The sequence below is a fragment of the Archocentrus centrarchus genome, chromosome 21 (assembly GCF_007364275.1).
Source record: "Archocentrus centrarchus isolate MPI-CPG fArcCen1 chromosome 21, fArcCen1, whole genome shotgun sequence".
NCBI lineage: Eukaryota > Metazoa > Chordata > Actinopteri > Cichliformes > Cichlidae > Archocentrus > Archocentrus centrarchus.
This window is the reverse complement of record NC_044366.1, coordinates 24,349,090-24,366,280: the sequence shown is the minus strand read 5'-3', so window position 1 is coordinate 24,366,280 and position 17,191 is coordinate 24,349,090. Positions and strand designations below refer to the sequence as shown.

At 44.2% G+C, this 17,191-nt stretch overlaps 1 protein-coding gene across 2 annotated transcripts in view; it reads left to right on the top strand.

Moving 5' to 3' along the window:
- The window catches only part of LOC115800918 (cyclic AMP receptor-like protein A), a 53,051-nt gene extending 45,350 nt beyond the window's left edge, over positions 1 to 7,701 (top strand). For both annotated transcript variants that reach the window (XM_030758536.1, XM_030758535.1), the window contains one exon: positions 6,931 to 7,701. In XM_030758536.1, coding sequence (XP_030614396.1) covers positions 6,931 to 7,092 — 162 coding nt within the window. In that variant the 3' untranslated portion in view covers positions 7,093 to 7,701. The remainder of the gene's footprint in view (positions 1 to 6,930) is intronic.
- Positions 7,702 to 17,191: the final 9,490 nt, after the last annotated feature.

Here is a 17,191-nt window from a genome sequence, read left to right as displayed (position 1 = left end):
GTACTGCAGCATATTCAGAAACACATCCAGGTTTCTCAACACCCGAATAATGGCTCAGTCAATGTCAGAAATTACACACAAACGGGATACTTCTGAAAGCTGATCGTAACCAGGATACACACGTCTATTTAAATACACTCGGTGCGGATGATTAGCAGGCATAATTCAGTTTGACTGTAAAGTAATAGACATAAAATAATGGGTCAAATTTAAATTGGTGTTGACAGATAAAGAGTCTGGGATCACCAAAGGTATCAATATGTTTTTGTCATAAGGAAAAACATGACCTTGTTATGACATTGAGCAAAAATGACTGCCGGCATTACTCATGTGAAGTAAGTGGGAACTATGAATATTTAGATGTTTCAGACCGACCACCATTGTTCCTGCTGCTAGCATAGTTTAAAATCCATTCCTTCAGCAGATCTATTCAGTCAGCAATTTCACAGATTCCATGTCTGAAAAGAGCTTTATAAACCCCTGAATGCCATCTTTCCTCTGCAGTGTACCTTTGCGTACTCCTTTCAGGGTCTCAGGTGGCTGAAGCCCATCCCAGCAAAGACATATGAAATGAAGGGCATATAAATGAATGGCTGAATTTTCTGTTTATTCCAGTGTTGAAATGCTTACGTAAAAGAAGATGTTTAAGTTAACTGATGTCCTAATTCTACAAAAAGTCATTTATTCCTTTTTTTTTTTTTTTGCCACATCTTCTAAGCCCTCTTCCCAGTGAGAAATAATTGCTTCAGGATTTGTAATTAGGCTGTTTAACTTCCCACACTGACTGTTACCATCTGTTACAGGTGTTCACACACCACCTGTATGGAAAATACTTGTTGGTTTTGGTACAAAAATCCCCTTTTTAAAAGTGTGAAATGGCAAATCAGAGGCTATATTACTGTGTCATCAAATTCAGTTTTTAGGGAAATGTAATAAAGACAAGATTTCGAGCACGCACACGTGTGTGTGTGTGTGTGTGTGTATATATATATATAAACTTGCTTGGTTGCATTTCAGTAAACATCACAATCAATACAGTTCTCTACAGATTTGTCTCAATCTGCAAACATTGACTGTATCTGCAGATACAAGCCAGAGCAGATATTGAACCGCAAACACAGAAAATTCTTTGTGGTCTTAGTTCACGTGTACAAACACACACACACACATATTGTCACCTAGTCAGTACCACCAACCGTGCTGATAACGGGTCATGAGCGCAGTGTGGAAGAGTGGAATGTGCGGCGTGACCTTCAGCCCAAATGTCAATGTTGCACTGTGGTGAGTGAGGAGAGAGAGAGAGAGACAGAGAAGTGAAACGGAATCTCAATGTGTTCGTAAATCACAGAGAAAACGCTGTTTGTGTGGCTCTCGGAGAACGAGAGAGAAGGTGAGAAAGAAGATGACAGAGCGAGAGAGAGAGAGGCAGAGAGAGAGAGGCGGCGTGTGTTCGTGCGCTATCGTGACTAACAGCCGGTTGTTATTCATCTTGGCATGCGGCTCCCAGCAGCCCCCACACATCAGGTGTGAGATTGGCGGTGGGGGTGGTGGTGGTGGTGGTGGTGGTGGTGGGCTATATGGGAGAGAAGGAGGTGGCGATGGTAGTGGTGGTGGTGTTGTGAGGGGTTTTGCAACAGCGTCAAAACATTCCTCTCTCAAAGCGACGAATCTGCGCTTTCAACCCTGCTCCCCGCCCCCGCCCCCCGGCCCTCCTAACCCTGACTCCTCATGCTCCCTCACCAGCTTCTCTCCCTTTCTGTCTCTGTTGCTGCTTGCCTGCAGTGCATTTGCATGATTTAAAGGGTAGGCTCCCTTTTTTTTTTCTTTTTTTTTTTCTATGCTGTCTTCGTTCTCCTCTCTTGTGCCATATGTACTTTGAAAAAGTTGTTGGTGGCTGTTGCTTTGGGTAGGCAGCGTAAATCAGTTTAATTAAAGGTGACCTGTTATGTTCATTTCCACCTTCATATTTTTATTCTTGGACTGCGCTATAGTAGTCTTGCATGATTTACAGCTCATAATGTTCCATCATTATTCTGATTCGATGCTCCTCATAAACAGAGGGTTTGAACAGCAGGTTTGTGCTCACTTGTGCCTGAGATGATTATATCAGGGATATCCACCTGCTATGACATCATACAGCACCAAGAGTAAAAAAACAAGCCAAAATACTATCTGAAATGAAGTAGTGTGAAGCCTAAGCCTTTTGCTCACAGGGATTACTTGCAAATTCACTGTACATACTTCTTAAGGTGTTAGTTCACCCCCAGCTCTCAACCTAACTCCACCCCCCGCATAATTAAATTTTAAAACTGAGGAAAAAGAAGTGTACAAGAGTCGAGGAGGGGTTCAGGAAGGTGCTGCCCACACATTACCAGACCAGAGAAAAATGGAGAGTGACACACCTCTGCCACAGAGGGCTTATTTGAGGTGAAGAAATCCAGAATCAGCTGTAGCAGACATTAGTGCGGTGCAAGACCATGCTGGATCCAAGCCATTATTCTGGTCCTGACCATCCTGGTCTCATGCTGTATCAATTTGAGCCATTGGCTCCAGCCTGGGCAATGTCTAAAGCTTCTTTCTGTCTCTGTCTCTCACTAAAAAGGGCCCATCCTGCCACTTTTATATCCGAGCCGTATGAAGGTCTGAAGAGAAAGAATGCATTCTCGTGGTGCTTCTGCAGCTCTCAAAAGCACAAGTCCAAACCACAGCACCAAAAACGGAAAAACTTTGAGTAGAGGGTTTGCAGGAAATGCTGTACACTCATGTAAACGAGCTTTGATCATTCAAGCATGAATATGAGCGCAGGTTCACTGACTCACACTAAGGGCTGGGAGCCGGGGTCTCCCACATCTGATTTGAGACATTTCATGATGTTGATTAAGTCCCAAACGCTCTGACCTATGGTGGCACTGGCTTTGCAATCTTTAAAACAGTAGATTGCTTGTTAAGCCATTTTCAAACAATGGAATTCAGATTTTTATTATTTGGAAAGAAATGTCATCACCACCAGCAGTGATGTGTTTCATGCCAGTAATAGTGATAGTAATATCATTGAGTTTATAGCTCAATAAACTCAACATTTAAGTGGGGAGTACCTTTTTAATATCCAATATGTTCAGTCATTCAAACATGTCTGGTACTGTGCCACTGGTATTTCTTTTTAAAAAACTTGATGCTGGACTCCACGATTTTGAATTGTTCTCCCAGTTTATTATGTTCCCTTTTGGCTTATGCAGCACATAGCAAAAATAAAAAAAAGAAGGGCATCATTATTGCTTTCCTTGGCCCTGCCAGTTTTGTTCTGCTCAGTGAATAGATAGTGCATTAGGATGAGATAGTGCAGATAAAAGCACTTTTGTGAGTTCTAAGAAAAGCTCACACGTTTTATAGGGTATGGCAAAAAAAAAAAAAAGAAAAAAAGCCATTTATTTGTTTCAGTGCTTGAAAATGGCCGCTGGAGCAAATTGGCAGCAATGCTTATTTTTGATTTTGCTCAAAACATCCACATTTTGTCCCTCACTCACTATGAAAAGTAGCTGCTTTAAAAAAAAAAAAACAGCAACAAATGAATGAGGGTGATGCAGAGTTTGCTAAAAATAACAAATTTACATGTTTTTTTTTTTAAACGTACAAAATAAATGATCTTGGCAGCCATTTCCACATCAACTAAAAATAAAACTGCCAAATGGAAACAAGATTAAATTTAATAGCATTTCAGACTGATTATTAGACTCGGGTGTATGTTTGTGAATAACACTGAGTTTCCCTGAGTCTAGACTTGACGTGGACAGGGTGCTCTTCACTAGACTCCAGCATGTCTATAGATCAGCTTCAGTTTCTATAAAACAACAGACATTCAGCAAAAACACGGGCACTACAGTCACTTTCAGTACACTATTTACTTTGAGCCGTAGAAATTGTAGCTGTTAAATTTTTCAAATAGTCTTTGCTGCATACTCCCACACATTTTTCACTACCATTCATTTTTACTGTTTTTTATATTCAGTTAGACAGTGACCTTTAAGATGAGTAAGCCTACCTGCCAGTTATGTTTCGTACTGCAGTGCAGTGGATTACAAACTCGAGTAAAAGATCTGGCGCACACCGAATTAACACTCAAATCACGACAGCAAAAAAAAAAAAAAAAAAAAAAATCATAACCGAACCAGGTCGTGAGATTACCAGATATTTCCATTCCTTCTCGCTTCCTCCTGAAGCTAAATTTAAGCTTCGGGAGAGTTGGTCTCACGAAAACTAAAACTGACACACTTTCACTGAGAGGCCTCCTCTGGTTACAGACCTGATGCGTGTGTTCACATAACCTGTTTATTACTGTGAATGTACACGTTATTGTTTATTTAAAACCTAATTTCTTCCATTAACCTGGTTCTTTGTTGTGTGGAGTGCATATGACTGTCTCACTGCATCTCTTCCTTTATGTAGTCCTCTGGTTTTTTCCCCTTTTTCGCAGCAGTGAACCGGCTCTTTTGTTTCTCTCTCTGCCCATCTCTGCCTCGCTGTAGTCTTCTGCTCTCCTCTGTTCCCAGTACCCTGTTACAGCATCTCTGGCATTATCTATCTTACATTATTTTTGCTGCTCTCCAGCATCTCCCTCCCACCTGTGTACTCTCCGTCTCGTTCCCTCTTCCTCTTGCTCCTACCCTGATATTGATCTGCATTCTAGCCATACAGCTGAACTGCCTGTGGCTCTGCAATGAGCTCACATCTCACTTCTCCTTCTCTAGGTTTGTGAGTGTGCACGCAGGAAGGGAAGCTCCTGCAAAGCCCTACGTGTCTCAGCATCGTGGCAATCTTAACACAAAGCCAGCTGGTTTTAGAACATGGTTGTTTATAAGTGGAAACAGCGTGTGTCCGCACGAGCATGGCCACTTTTGTCCAGTAAACATTGAAAGTGTGCATCACAGCTGTCGTATGTTAAAGAGAGAGGCAGACAAAGCCTTGTTACGGTGCTGAGCCTCAGCTGGTTAAACCTCTGTTCAGTCCTCCCCCCTTGCTTTCTTATAGTGTATGTGTACTGTATTCCCTTCTGACAGGGCTGCCGGTGAAACCTTGGCAAAAAAATAAAAAATCCCAACTGCAGCAGCACATCTGAGGTTCAACCAGCCAAAGACATCACATGTCACTCTGCTTTTCTTTACTCTTTTCTGGCTTTTCCTGCAGAGTAGCCACCAGCACTTCTCCCACTTATCTGAATATTCTGCTTCAGGTTTGCGAGCAGTCCTGTTCATATGCAGTTGAACAAGAGCTAGTCTTGGTATCAGTGTAGATTTTAAAATCCCAGTCCAAACTCTTTTTTTTAGAGTACAAACATATAACAAAAGAGAGCGAGAGAGGCAGCATCTGATGAGCACTGATGTTACTGCATGCATCTGTAAGCAGTGAGAACTGCGATCTACTCTGGCTTGGGTCGCAAACATTACTTTGAATAGAGCTTCTGCCAGTTAACAGATGTAAATATAAAACAGCCAAATTCCTGATTCAGTTTGAATAATCACACCACTGAAAAAGCACTGAAAACATTGTTGTTTCACAATCACTAACTCATCTGACAGAAGCAAAATTAATACAACCCAGTGTGACGAAAACAAAGACGCTTAAGTAATTGTTCACTCTTCAGTTCCATAGGTAATTTTCTTTGTTAGAGCAAAAACAACCCCACTCTAAAGCAGGAGTGGATTTTCAAGTAGCAGTGAAGCAATTAAATACAATCAAGGAAGGGCAGTTTGACTGCTGTATTAATGACTTTTAATGCTTTCCACATGCCAAAACACTGTACTAGTGTTTCTAATACTATAAAACAGGATATTTCAACTCAAAAGTTAAAATTAGGGCAGTTAGTCCGTCTGTCATTTGCAATGATCACGAGGTAAACAGGAGAATTACAGCGTTCCAGTTCCAGTGCAAGTCTACTAAAAGTTTGCCCAGTTTCAGTATTGTTGGCTGGAGCACTGCGCATCCCTATCTCTGTTCACACGTACAAACTCAAATAAGCAGAATCTCATTTGCCTCTTGTGAGCCTGAAGTTTGTGCATGTAATTTACATACTGAGACCTGACTGGACAGTTAGGCTCTTTTCCCCTGCTGCGTGCACAAATCAAAGCACAGTTCATGTTTCAGTGATGTAGGGCTGCACAGTTTTTTTCTTCTGATTTGGTTACTCGTTAAAGTTATATCGCACTGACCATGATGATTATATTTTTTTCACATTGTTTGATGTACGCTACTTTTATGTCATTTACAAGGGTGGAAAATAGTGTTCTGTAGCGTAACCAAAAATTCTGTCCGTTACACTCATAAGTAGGCCTTTCTATAGTTTTACAGTGGCTCGTACTTCTGTCAGGAGTATATAGAATCTTAAGCACTTTAATGTGACCATAAAAATAGTTCTACTGTGACATCCTGAGGCAAAACATTCAGTGCTAATGACCTCAGTTCTGGCTCGTGCCATCCTGTATCGGCACACAGGACATTGCAGCGCGGGGGGGGGGGGGGGGGGGGGGGGGGGGGGGGGGGGTGGTGGGGGGGTTCACTTCCCACTCGGCGTGCTCACCAGATTTGCCTCCGTGCAGCTTCGTCTGATGGGTCAAGCTTTGGACACGCTGAAGATTATATCATGGGTGCTTTAAAAATAGCAGCCAGGCTTAAAGCGGTCCAGAGGCGCATGAGAAAATGCACTTGAATGGAAGACTTACCTAACAGAAACAGGTGGTATTTTTGGTTTTTGTGGCTGGTGTCCCGGAACTTGATGATCACACCTTGGATATGCAAATTTGGGGGTTTAATAACAGGCAGCATTTCATTTTTATCAACCCGGGGCATTTCAGCCTTGAGATTTAGTGTGAACATACTTTGTACACCAGCACAAATGGTGTGTATTAATTCCAAACTGCCTGTGTGTCTGCTTTCTAGCTGGCTCTGCAGTCACGGCTCTGTGACAGAACAAGGATCGGAGAGTACTACCCCGGAGCGGTGCGCTACACACAGGCTGACCTGGCTGACCTCAGCGATGACGATGACACCAATGTGCTCTTCTACTCTCCTGACATGACCCTGAAAGACCGAGGGCCCTGAGAGAGCAGGAGAGAGAGAGGGAGGGGGAGACAAAAGAGATGGAGTGAAGGAACACAAAGGAGGGTCACAGCCAGAGAGAAACGCTGCGGATTAGAAACTGAGAGGGAGGAAAAAGAGGTAGGCAGGGAATGGAAGGGAAGATTGTGGGGACAGTCAGGCAGATAGGAGCCGGAGATGAGCTGTCAGGTTCCATTATTAATCCCCATCCTTTACTATTTAATATCCTAAAGACACACACACCACACATACTGAACAGAGCTCCAGCTCCCTGCATTACTACAAGAGAAAAGCAAGGATATGGGGCTGTAAAGATCCTCCCAGTGTTAAAGGCATCTGCTTCTTCCCAAAGGTCTTGAAATGATTTCCCTCTCTGCATCATATTCTGTATGTCTGCAGGATTTTGGCATGCCAGAACAAAAAAATGGAAAAAAAAAAAAAACATAAGGACTGCTGAAAGGCAATCATAACAAGGTGTTCCTTTAGCATTCTCTTTTCACGTCTCTGCAGGAGATTAGTCGAAAAGCAGGCCTTTAAAATGTATCCCGTGAGTCTGACGTGAAAGCATCTACATCTAAACCGAGATTGATCCCAGTGAACAATTTTCTTGCCAACGGGGGGGGGGGGGGGGGGGGGGGGGGTGGGTACAGTGGAGAAGTGCAGAATGGGGTTATAAACAGTCAAGATGCCTCAATAGGGCAAATAAGTCCCGAAGCACCCATTGTCACCTTCCTCACGGTATTGTTTCTGCCTGTTTTCATTACTGTTGTTGCAACTGCCACACATGTATTCATTGGAAAGTTCTGGGGTTTTTTTGAATGAAATGCTACACTTGTTTGTAATACACTATTTATAACAGATCAATGTACTGTACGTATTTAACTGTACGCTCTATTTTTGTACTTGCCTTGGACTGGGATGTGAAGGAAATTCTTTTCTCGGTCCAAATCTTCTGCTCGCGTGTGTCAGTCAAGCACAGCCTAATTCAATGCACACAGCCTTACGAACAACTACAGAAAGATGCTTTTAGTCAAACAAATACCCTCATTTTCTTCTGAGCTGCCTCTTTCAGTCTGTTTTGATGAGGTGACAAGGCACAGGAACAGCCTTTGACGGTCCATCAGCTCATGGCCTTTGTCAGTCTCGGGGGGGGGGCTAACTGAGGTGATTGTCAGGCTAATGGTGTCAACTTATGTTCAACCACAGCCCATTTGTTTTTTCCAGTTTTCATCATGCCCACGTGCTCTTTGACAGGTTGAACTAATAAAACCCACGCTTGACCCCCTTTTTTTTCCCCCCCTCCTTGTATTTTTTTTAAACTTTTCTGCCGAGCATCAACCACACCTGAGTGAAACTTTGGTTTGTAGCACCACTGTATTACCCACACTGGCACCGTGCCCCTCTTTTGCACTGTTGCTCGATTGACTTGACTGTGCACTCCATCAAATAAATGAGCAGAGAGACATTTCATAACAAAGCTGAGACTAGGCGTGTTTATTTCATTTTCACGTTGATGCCATTCCTCATTCCCCACTTTCCTGGCTGTGAAGTGTGTGTGTTTGTGTGTGTGCGGTCAGACATATTTTAGACCTGGGCTGCTTAAATAATGGATATTAATTATTGGTCGGACGCTACCGGACCCTGGCCGTCTCCAAATGTTGTTAATGGATTTTGATTAATGGAATATGGGTAGCATGTCCTCCGGAAAACCAGATCTTTTCCTCCCACGCGCATAGACACAGCTCTCCCACAAACGTGTGAACACGTCGAGCCCTCCAACCCCCCCCACACCCCCACTCATATAAAGATCCCGTGGAATAAGCGAATCTCCCTGTCACGCAAGAAGAATTATATTCCCCCTCCTATATCGTCGCATGGCGCCGTAATTGGATACAATTTAACACCCGCGGCCCACGGGCATGTCAGCAGGCGCACTGCCTACTATTAGCTCGCCTCGCCTCGCCACCCTATCATTTGTCAGATCAGTGTTTGTGTGCTCCTGGTGCCTGCGCGCGCGTGTGTGTGTGTGTGTGTGTGTGTGTGTGTGTGTGTGTGTGGTGTGTTGTGTGTTGTGTGTGTGTGTTTGTGCGCGCGTTGTGGCTTCGAGAAACCGGAGCCATTGTTGGAGTCCGGCCATGACCTAGCTGTGACGCACAGAAACAGAGAGGAGAAGTGGAGAGAGGGGAGAGGCGACAGCGCAGCAGCAGCCCAGACGCTGAAAACAAGCTGGAGCTCTGTCACCCTCTGAGCCAAAGAGAGGCAGGCAGGCAGGCAGGCCTGATGGGTGTTTGCGGCTTCTCTGCGCTCTCCTTCCACAGGGAGCCCCGTCTGCTGTTTTTTCTTTCTTTCTTTCTTTTTTTTTGTTAGAGCCCAGGCAGGCGGGGTGGGGGAGGGTATAACCTCCTAATACCAGCTCACCCGCTGCTTACAGTAAAAAATACGGCTGGAGAAGGTTAATGAGGAGATTACAACATGATTGATCTAAATAATTGAGTGGAAGTTGTTGCAAAAGCAGACAAACCTGTAAACTAGACTGCTTCCCGTCATGTCTCTCAGTTTGTGGTAGTTTGGATTATAGAGGGGCTCAGTGCAGGACTTCTTTTCCCCCCTCTTTTTTTCTTCTTCTTTTTATTATTATTATTGCCCAGGTGGACTGCCAACAGATTAATGTGGGCATTTATTGAGGAGAGATTAAAAACAATACCAAATGCTATAAAATTTAACTGTACAAAAATCTTGAAGCTATCTTTCACGCGTGGTCATCAAATCTGCTAATTCCGGAGCAGCAAGTTTCTTACTCTGTCATAAGAGTGGACACAGCTAAGCAGTATAGTTTCTTTTTTCCTTCCTCCTTTTTTATTTTTATTTGTCTGTATAGGGGGTACAAAACATGCTTTTAAGTTTTTGGCCTTGTTTTTTTTTCTTTTCTTTTTTAAAGGTGCTGTATTGGTGGTGTTGTTAAGGGCTTAAATGTCTAAAAGAAGCGTGTGCAAACTCCTCACTTCCACTTAACATCGTCCTTGAGTCTGTGATCATTTGGCTCAGAGCAGAGCTGAATAAAACTGTAAATACAGAATAAATATCACCAAAGACCAAAAATCAGGGTTTCACAGCTTTAATCAGAATTTTAAAGCCGCATTCTTAGTTTTGAGACCAGTTTAAGTTGATATCTATTTATGTGAAGATGCTCTACATAAGTGTATGTTCCACGTGTTTTTCCGAAGTAATCTAAAATAAGACCGATTTGCCCATTTAATGTGCAGTTTGGCACAAAATGGCCCTCGGGGTGTCACGTTCAGTGCGTATACCAATGTTTTGTCCGCTTGTGTGACAGATCTCATCAGTTTTCATATAAAGTGCGAACCAAGATTTTTAAAAGCTTAAATCAATCAGCAGCGAGTGAAAAGTGTTCAAAACAGGACAGCGACCCTTGGTCGGCTGGCCGACAAGCCTGCCACTTTAAAACTGGATCCTAATCTCTCAGTAGCCAATATAGTCACGACCGATGCGTCAAGATGTCAAAGGTCACCATGTGCGTAACCGTGAGGCGCAGGCGGGGCCTGACAAAATCGCATCATATTACGACAACGCACTGACGTACCTATGAAGTTATAGTCACTAATTAAACTAGTACATTAGTCTGAGTATTTTTTTAAAAAAAAAGTTGCATCCATTCATTATTCTGTATGATGACTCCTCCTGTGGAATTCTTTAGAAATTCGCTTTGTATTTTTTTTTTAATGATTTATATAGTTTCAGAAAATAGTCAAAATGCCGCTCACAGTCACCCATGTATACCCTAATACCCCAACGCAAGTACATAAAGGAAGAACCAGCTCTGCCGTGCTCTGTCGATCAGTTAATCGATTAGGCGTAACTGTTCCAGCACTAGTCCACATATTGTTATGTAGTCTTCCCTAGTGCTGCCAAAAGGTTGCATGATCCTTTTAGGTTTCGCATTTTAGCCTATAAGGATTTCTTCTAAAAAATATCAGTATAAAGCTGTGCAGAAAACCTGCTTGTGTGTAACTCGAATAATCCCCCGAAATTCGAGAAACACCACCAATGACGTGACCTCGGTGGCCGTGATCTTTCCTATTTATAGCTGTCGCTTGCGAATCATCTGTTTAATGTCCCTATCTCGCGGCGCCTCGGCTGTAGGCCCCGCTACTGCTGCTGCTGCTGCTGCTGCTTGAGCAGAGTGCAGCAGCGAGCGGCGCTTCGAGTGCTGCGATCCGGCCCCGAAAGAGTTAATTAATCTCTTTCTCTACCCTCTCTCTCTCTCTCTCTCTCTCTCAACACACACAGGCTGCCACCGCCCCAGATAACAGAGGGGCGCCTCTCCCCAGCCAGCCAGCCTCCGCTAATCGCAGTGGCAGGAGGGGGGAGTGGAGTGCCGGCGGCCTCTCACAGCGCTGGGCTTTTTATTGACGCTGCCTGCCTGTGTGTGTGTGGTGTGTGTGTGTGTTGTGTGTGTGCGCTCGCGCTTGTGGGTGCGTGTCAGAGCGAGAGAGCTATAAAGAGGTGTGTGCGTATGTGTGTGTGCGCTCCCCGCCAGCAGCGGAAAGCAGGGAGAGGCGGGGAACTGGGAGGGTGGGTGGCGAGGTTATGAGCGGAACTCGACAGAGGCCGACAGACGAGAGAGAAGGAGGGGAGGATGAGGGAAGGGAGGGAGGGGACGGGGGGGATCTTTCTTGTGCTGCGCTGCTGAGAGCCGCCACCGCTTCTCCTTCCTCTCAGATAAGGTTCGTTTGAAGGTTTTCATATTCTCCTAAAAAAAAATAAAAGAGCGAGAGAGAGACGGGGCTGTTCAGTGTTTCTGCGCGCGCATGTGGAAACGGGGATTGCCGTTTCTAATCCCCAAGGTCGAAATAAGAAATGCGTGACAGATCGCATTTTATGTCACGAGCCCACTGATTGATCGCATCGATGAATTTAGCAGCCTATTGATTAGGGCTTAATCTATAGGTTAATGTCTCTCAGCGCTCCAATTATTCCCCCCCCCCCCCCCCCCCTTCCCCTCTCTTCTCTCCATCTCTCTCCCTCTTTCTCTCTCGCGAGCAGCAGCGTTTTTGGCTCGGAGCCACGCTCGCCCTGCCGCGCCAGGCTGTAATTATCCCCGGTGAGGCCGCGCTAACACAGCGTGGCGCGCCTGTGGGGAACCGGTTAGCCCTACAACACCGGTGGGGGTGCACGAATGTGCGTGCCAGAGTGTGCGTGCGCGCTTGTGATTGTGCGCTTGTGTGACACAGAGGGAGAGAGCGGTTCTGTGTTGATATTTCAGTAGCCTGTATCAGAGCAATTTCGAGTCCTTACACGAACCTTGGAGCTTTGAATTGCAGATTAGACAGCTGATTTAAAGCAACTGATAGGACCTGAAAAAAAGTCGCGATTAGTTATTATAAATGCAAACGAGTCCCCCGTGTTCCTATTTTAGCGGAGTAATCGTTTTAAGATGAACTGGAAAAAAGCAAAATCAGTGAATGTGGACTGTTCAGTTGCTTTTTTTTTTTTTTAAGAGCGGTGTGCTGCAAGCAAGCATAGATCTATTGATTGCACACGTGCACATGCCCGAGCTTGTGCGTGCTGGAGAGTGTTCAGGCAAGTTTCTGTGTGTGAGTTGCAGTAAGCGATCCATAACGATCTGCAGGTGGATTGTGCTGATTAGTACCGGCTGCTGTGGACTGAGCTGCGTGCAAAGCGCTTCCTGCAATCTGAGCCCGCCTGCCTAACTTGAGTGTGTACGCGCGCGATGTCGTGCTTGCTTGTGTGTTGGCAGTGAGCCCCCTTTAAAAAAAAATAAAAATAAAAGTGTGGGTTTTGTGTCTGCGTTTTTAGGCATCTGACAAAACGTGTGCCGAAGGTGCACACATGAACTTACCGTGCGGACTGTGTGTTTGCCAGGCCGCTGCTTTAGTGTCTGATTGCAACAGCAGATGGCTGGATCGCTGTGACCTCCCAGAGTGCAGCACTTTCCACACCAGGATGCATCTGTGCGCGCGTATGTGTTCACGCTGTGTTTGGTTTTTGACAAGACGCACACGTAATCTATGCGTGGTGCTCTGACATGACATAAAATGGCAGTAAGAGGAAGGCGACACAGTTTTAAGCATGATGCTTTTGTCACCCTTATCCACAGAGAGCGTTTTCAAAGGCGCATGCTGTTCTCGGGCTGGCTTTTCAAACCACAGAGTTCATACACAGCCATAAAAGTAGAGCCATTAAAAAAAAAAAGGGAAGTGTGCGTATGTGTGTGTGTGTGGTGTGTGTGTGTTGGGGGGGAGGGGGGCGCACTCGCTCCCCAGACCTTTTTTTCCCCCGTCTCCCTCAGACTCTGTCAGCAAAGGTGTTTTTCTGAAGCTACTGCTGTGTGTTTTTGTGTCCAGCGCCAGAAATTTGGTTTGCCCTGCGGTTTCTCCCGGCAATATTCATCCTAATCCAGTTTCCCAGTGAGTGATGGAGAGAGCCACTTGCCATCAGCGCCCCTTGAGTCAGAGCTGGAGGGAAAGGATGAGAAAGGAGCGTCTGTGCAATGATTTCTGTCTTTCAAAATCCCTCTGCCTTTTTTTTTTTTTTAAGTGATTTTAGGCTGTGCGCGGTGTTGCCATGATTCCGTGACTTGAGCACTGTAGGTTTTCAGTATTTATAAATGATCTTCCCGAGAGCTTCCTTGGTGACTTTGTATTAAATCGAGGCTCATAATAAAGCATACTGTTGGGAGACAATAAATAAATAAATAAATCTGATTTTGGACAAGCTGACAGTTCTGAAAAGTAGCCCATCAAATCCGTTTATAAGCTAGTATTTACACTAACAGCACAAACAGCCAGTGCTTTTGGTAGAAGATCCCAGGGTTGCCAGGTTGGATCCTACCTGCAAAAATCTGGGCAGCAGAAGTGAATGGGACATATGGTGCAATGTGGCTGAATGTGTAGAGCATGATACTCACGTTGCCAAGGCTAAAGATGGTGTTATATGTACTGGGGAAATAAATGTTGGCATATTTCTGTAGGCTGAAAAAAGAAACATTTTCGCCGAACCAGAATCTGGCTGCAGAGTGAGGAGGGCAGTTTGTCACATGCCAGCTGCCGCTTGTAACTACATGAATAATACATTTTTACCGGGATGGTCCAGAATGCGTAGTTTAGAGTCTTGGCTTGCCGTGTTTGTTGGAATAAAAAAGATTACTGTGCATCCTGGGCCTCTTTTAAATGTTATCACTATTCTCTTACCTCTGTTACATCCACAGTGAAAGTGGAGTAGAAAACAAAACAGCATCAGCAGTGACTGAATGTAAAATTTTATGTTGCAGTTTGCGTTCAGCCAAATTCTTTTTTTCTTTTTTTTTCTTAAATAAGACTTGAATATTGTATAATTCTTTCTTCTATTCTTGTTTAAGGAGGAGCTCCTTGTGTAATCCATTCATTGTCATGCTCCAACATCTAAAGTTTATTGATGGTGTGTGTTATATATTACACACAGTCCCAGCTGTCAGCAGATACCTGTTCAGCCTCTCCTAAAGTGAGGTGTCTGAATGACAAGCTACATCTTAACTAGCTGGCAAAATAAGGGTGAAGCTTCCCAGAAAACAGGGACATGAACCTGCTTTGTGGCAGTGAAGCGTTCTGTCACATTTAACCTTTTAGGTCAAGGGTGTCAAGCATATGGCCCATGAACCCAGAAGTGGTCAACCAAAAGGTTCAAATCTGTCTAAAGTGTGAAACTTTCAAAGAAGGTGGGAAGAGGAGGGTGTCGGGAGATTTCATTGCATTTTTGGCAATGAAATGAAAAGTGTTGCAATGCAAACAAGAGGTCTGAATCATTTTCAGTTTTCAAACTTTCCTACTAACAAAGACAATACCCATGCCCTACAACAGAGGATGGTTATGCCACGGGGCCGTGCCCACGTTGTTTCTTTGTGGTACAACAGTAGTGTTTCTTTGTAACAACAGCAGACTGACCGAATGTGAAAAAGCCCAGACGTATCACACTTCTGTCCATGCAGTGGTTTTTGTTAACATTAAAGCCTTAAATGTGATGGTTTTCAGCTTATACTGCAGTTGTTTTACCAGGTCATCCCACTGAAGTTGAAATTTTAGTTCTACATTCTATATGCTCCCATATACTTAAATGACTGTAACATCCTGGTTCTACCTGATGCCACAGCTTAAATGTCAGTGTATCACTTCATGTTGCAGTCACTGTGGTAATTTGATTGGAGTCTTGGTGCAGCAGTTTTGTCAACAGGGCATGACTCAGTCCCACGGTACCTTATCTGATAAAAGCTGAGTCAGATTTAGCTTCTTTGTCAGACTTCGTCTCTTCTTCTTTTGTAAGCTTTTACAGGTTCTGCATGGCAACACCTGCTGCATCAGTGGACGGGCCTCATTTAAATGAACTGAGGCGTTTCCTTTTTTTCATGCTGTCCTAAAATGATTCTGAATGCAGCCTTACTGTGCAGCAACAACAGCACAGAGTCATCTCAGTAATTCAAGCGTTTCCATTTGTCTCAAGACACGCATGCAAATAAGGAGCACTAAAAAAGTGTGTCTGGTTCTACATATGCGGTCATAAAATGAAGGAAGGAACTGCAGAGAGGTTTAACCAGCTGAGGCTGAGCAGAGTAACCAGGCTGCCCCACTTCTTGCCAGATGTTGTCTGAGGTGCATAATTTTATAGTTTGTTGACCAAAAGAGGAGGAATAAGAAGCAATTAAGCCCTTTTCTCCTATTGATTAAACATTTCAGCATGAATGCAAACAATCTGACATCTCGCAAACGCCGCTTTCACATTGAGTCGGTTAAGTGTGAACACGGGGCTCAGCTGTCTTGTGGTTTAGCAGCTGTGGTTGCAGTGGGATAAGTCTCATTTTTTGAGAGGTACAGGTGGAGCTGATCAGAGCAAACGTGCCCGGCATTTCACCCTGAAGTTATTTAGATTTGAAAAAAAAAAAAAGAAAAAAGTCTTTTGAAATTGCCTGTTATAGAAATTTGCATGAGCGCTTTTCCTCTGAGTTCTGTCCAGCCTAAAAAAAAAAAGTGGAGCTTTTGTTGTGTGCCCTGCATGAATGCGCCTACCCCGCTACCTTTTCATTTTACAGAGGAAGCCCTTCTCTCAATTCCTTGTGCCTCTGACTCCAAACTTTTGGCCTTCATGATGAGTTTAGCTTTTAAACGCGTCCATATGTGAGTGCTCTGTGAGCTTTGTTATTTGTGTATGACTGTCTAGTTTAACTCCTACTTTCAACAGCTGTGGCAAATGCAGCCAGACGTTCCATTGCCAAGTCTCCCTCTTTTCCTACTCCTACTCTGCTTCTGTCTGTCTGACTGTCTCTCTGTCTGTCTGCTGGCCCTTCTCTCTCTCTCTCTCTCTCTGCCTGGAGCCCTCTCTCCTACACACACACACGCAGGCACACACACACACACGCAGGCACACGATCCACACACCTCAGGCTTGATATTCATAGCCTCCTCCTCCTTTACTTGACATGGGAGCCTTAACAGATGTGCCCCAGCCTTGAGCTGCCTCCCGCGCTCTCCCCCCTTCTCTCTGTCTCTCCACTGCCTTGTGCTTCACAGATTTACCTTATCTCAGCTTGGAAAAAAAAAAGAATGGGCAAACTGACATTTAATTTGAAAATAAAACCATGGAGACAAAATGAGAACATTAATGAAGACAGGGATGGAATAAGAAAGCTAAGAAAATGCTCGTATATGTAGGTTAAAGTACAAGGCCACCTTAACTACCATGTACCGTCACTTAATCAAGTGCATATATGTAGTTTTTCATTATATCTCTTTATATATTTAAACATGTATGTTCGTACATCTATTACTGAACTGCACATTGAGATCTAGAAACCGAAGTCCGTAATTGAACTTTTCCTTTAGTCAAATATCTATTTTCATTTTTCATCACTGCTTTGTTTTCAGTTAAAACCTCATCTATTCCTGTTTTGAAGTTTCAGCGGCGTTTGTGTGTGTGTGTGTGTTTCTCTGTGTGTGTGTGTCTCCCTTTGCGCGTGCACGCAGTCAGTGCCGTGCGCTGGAGGCTTATGGTAATTGCGGTCTCCCGACTGGCCTTCTGGGTAGAGTCTGCGCGA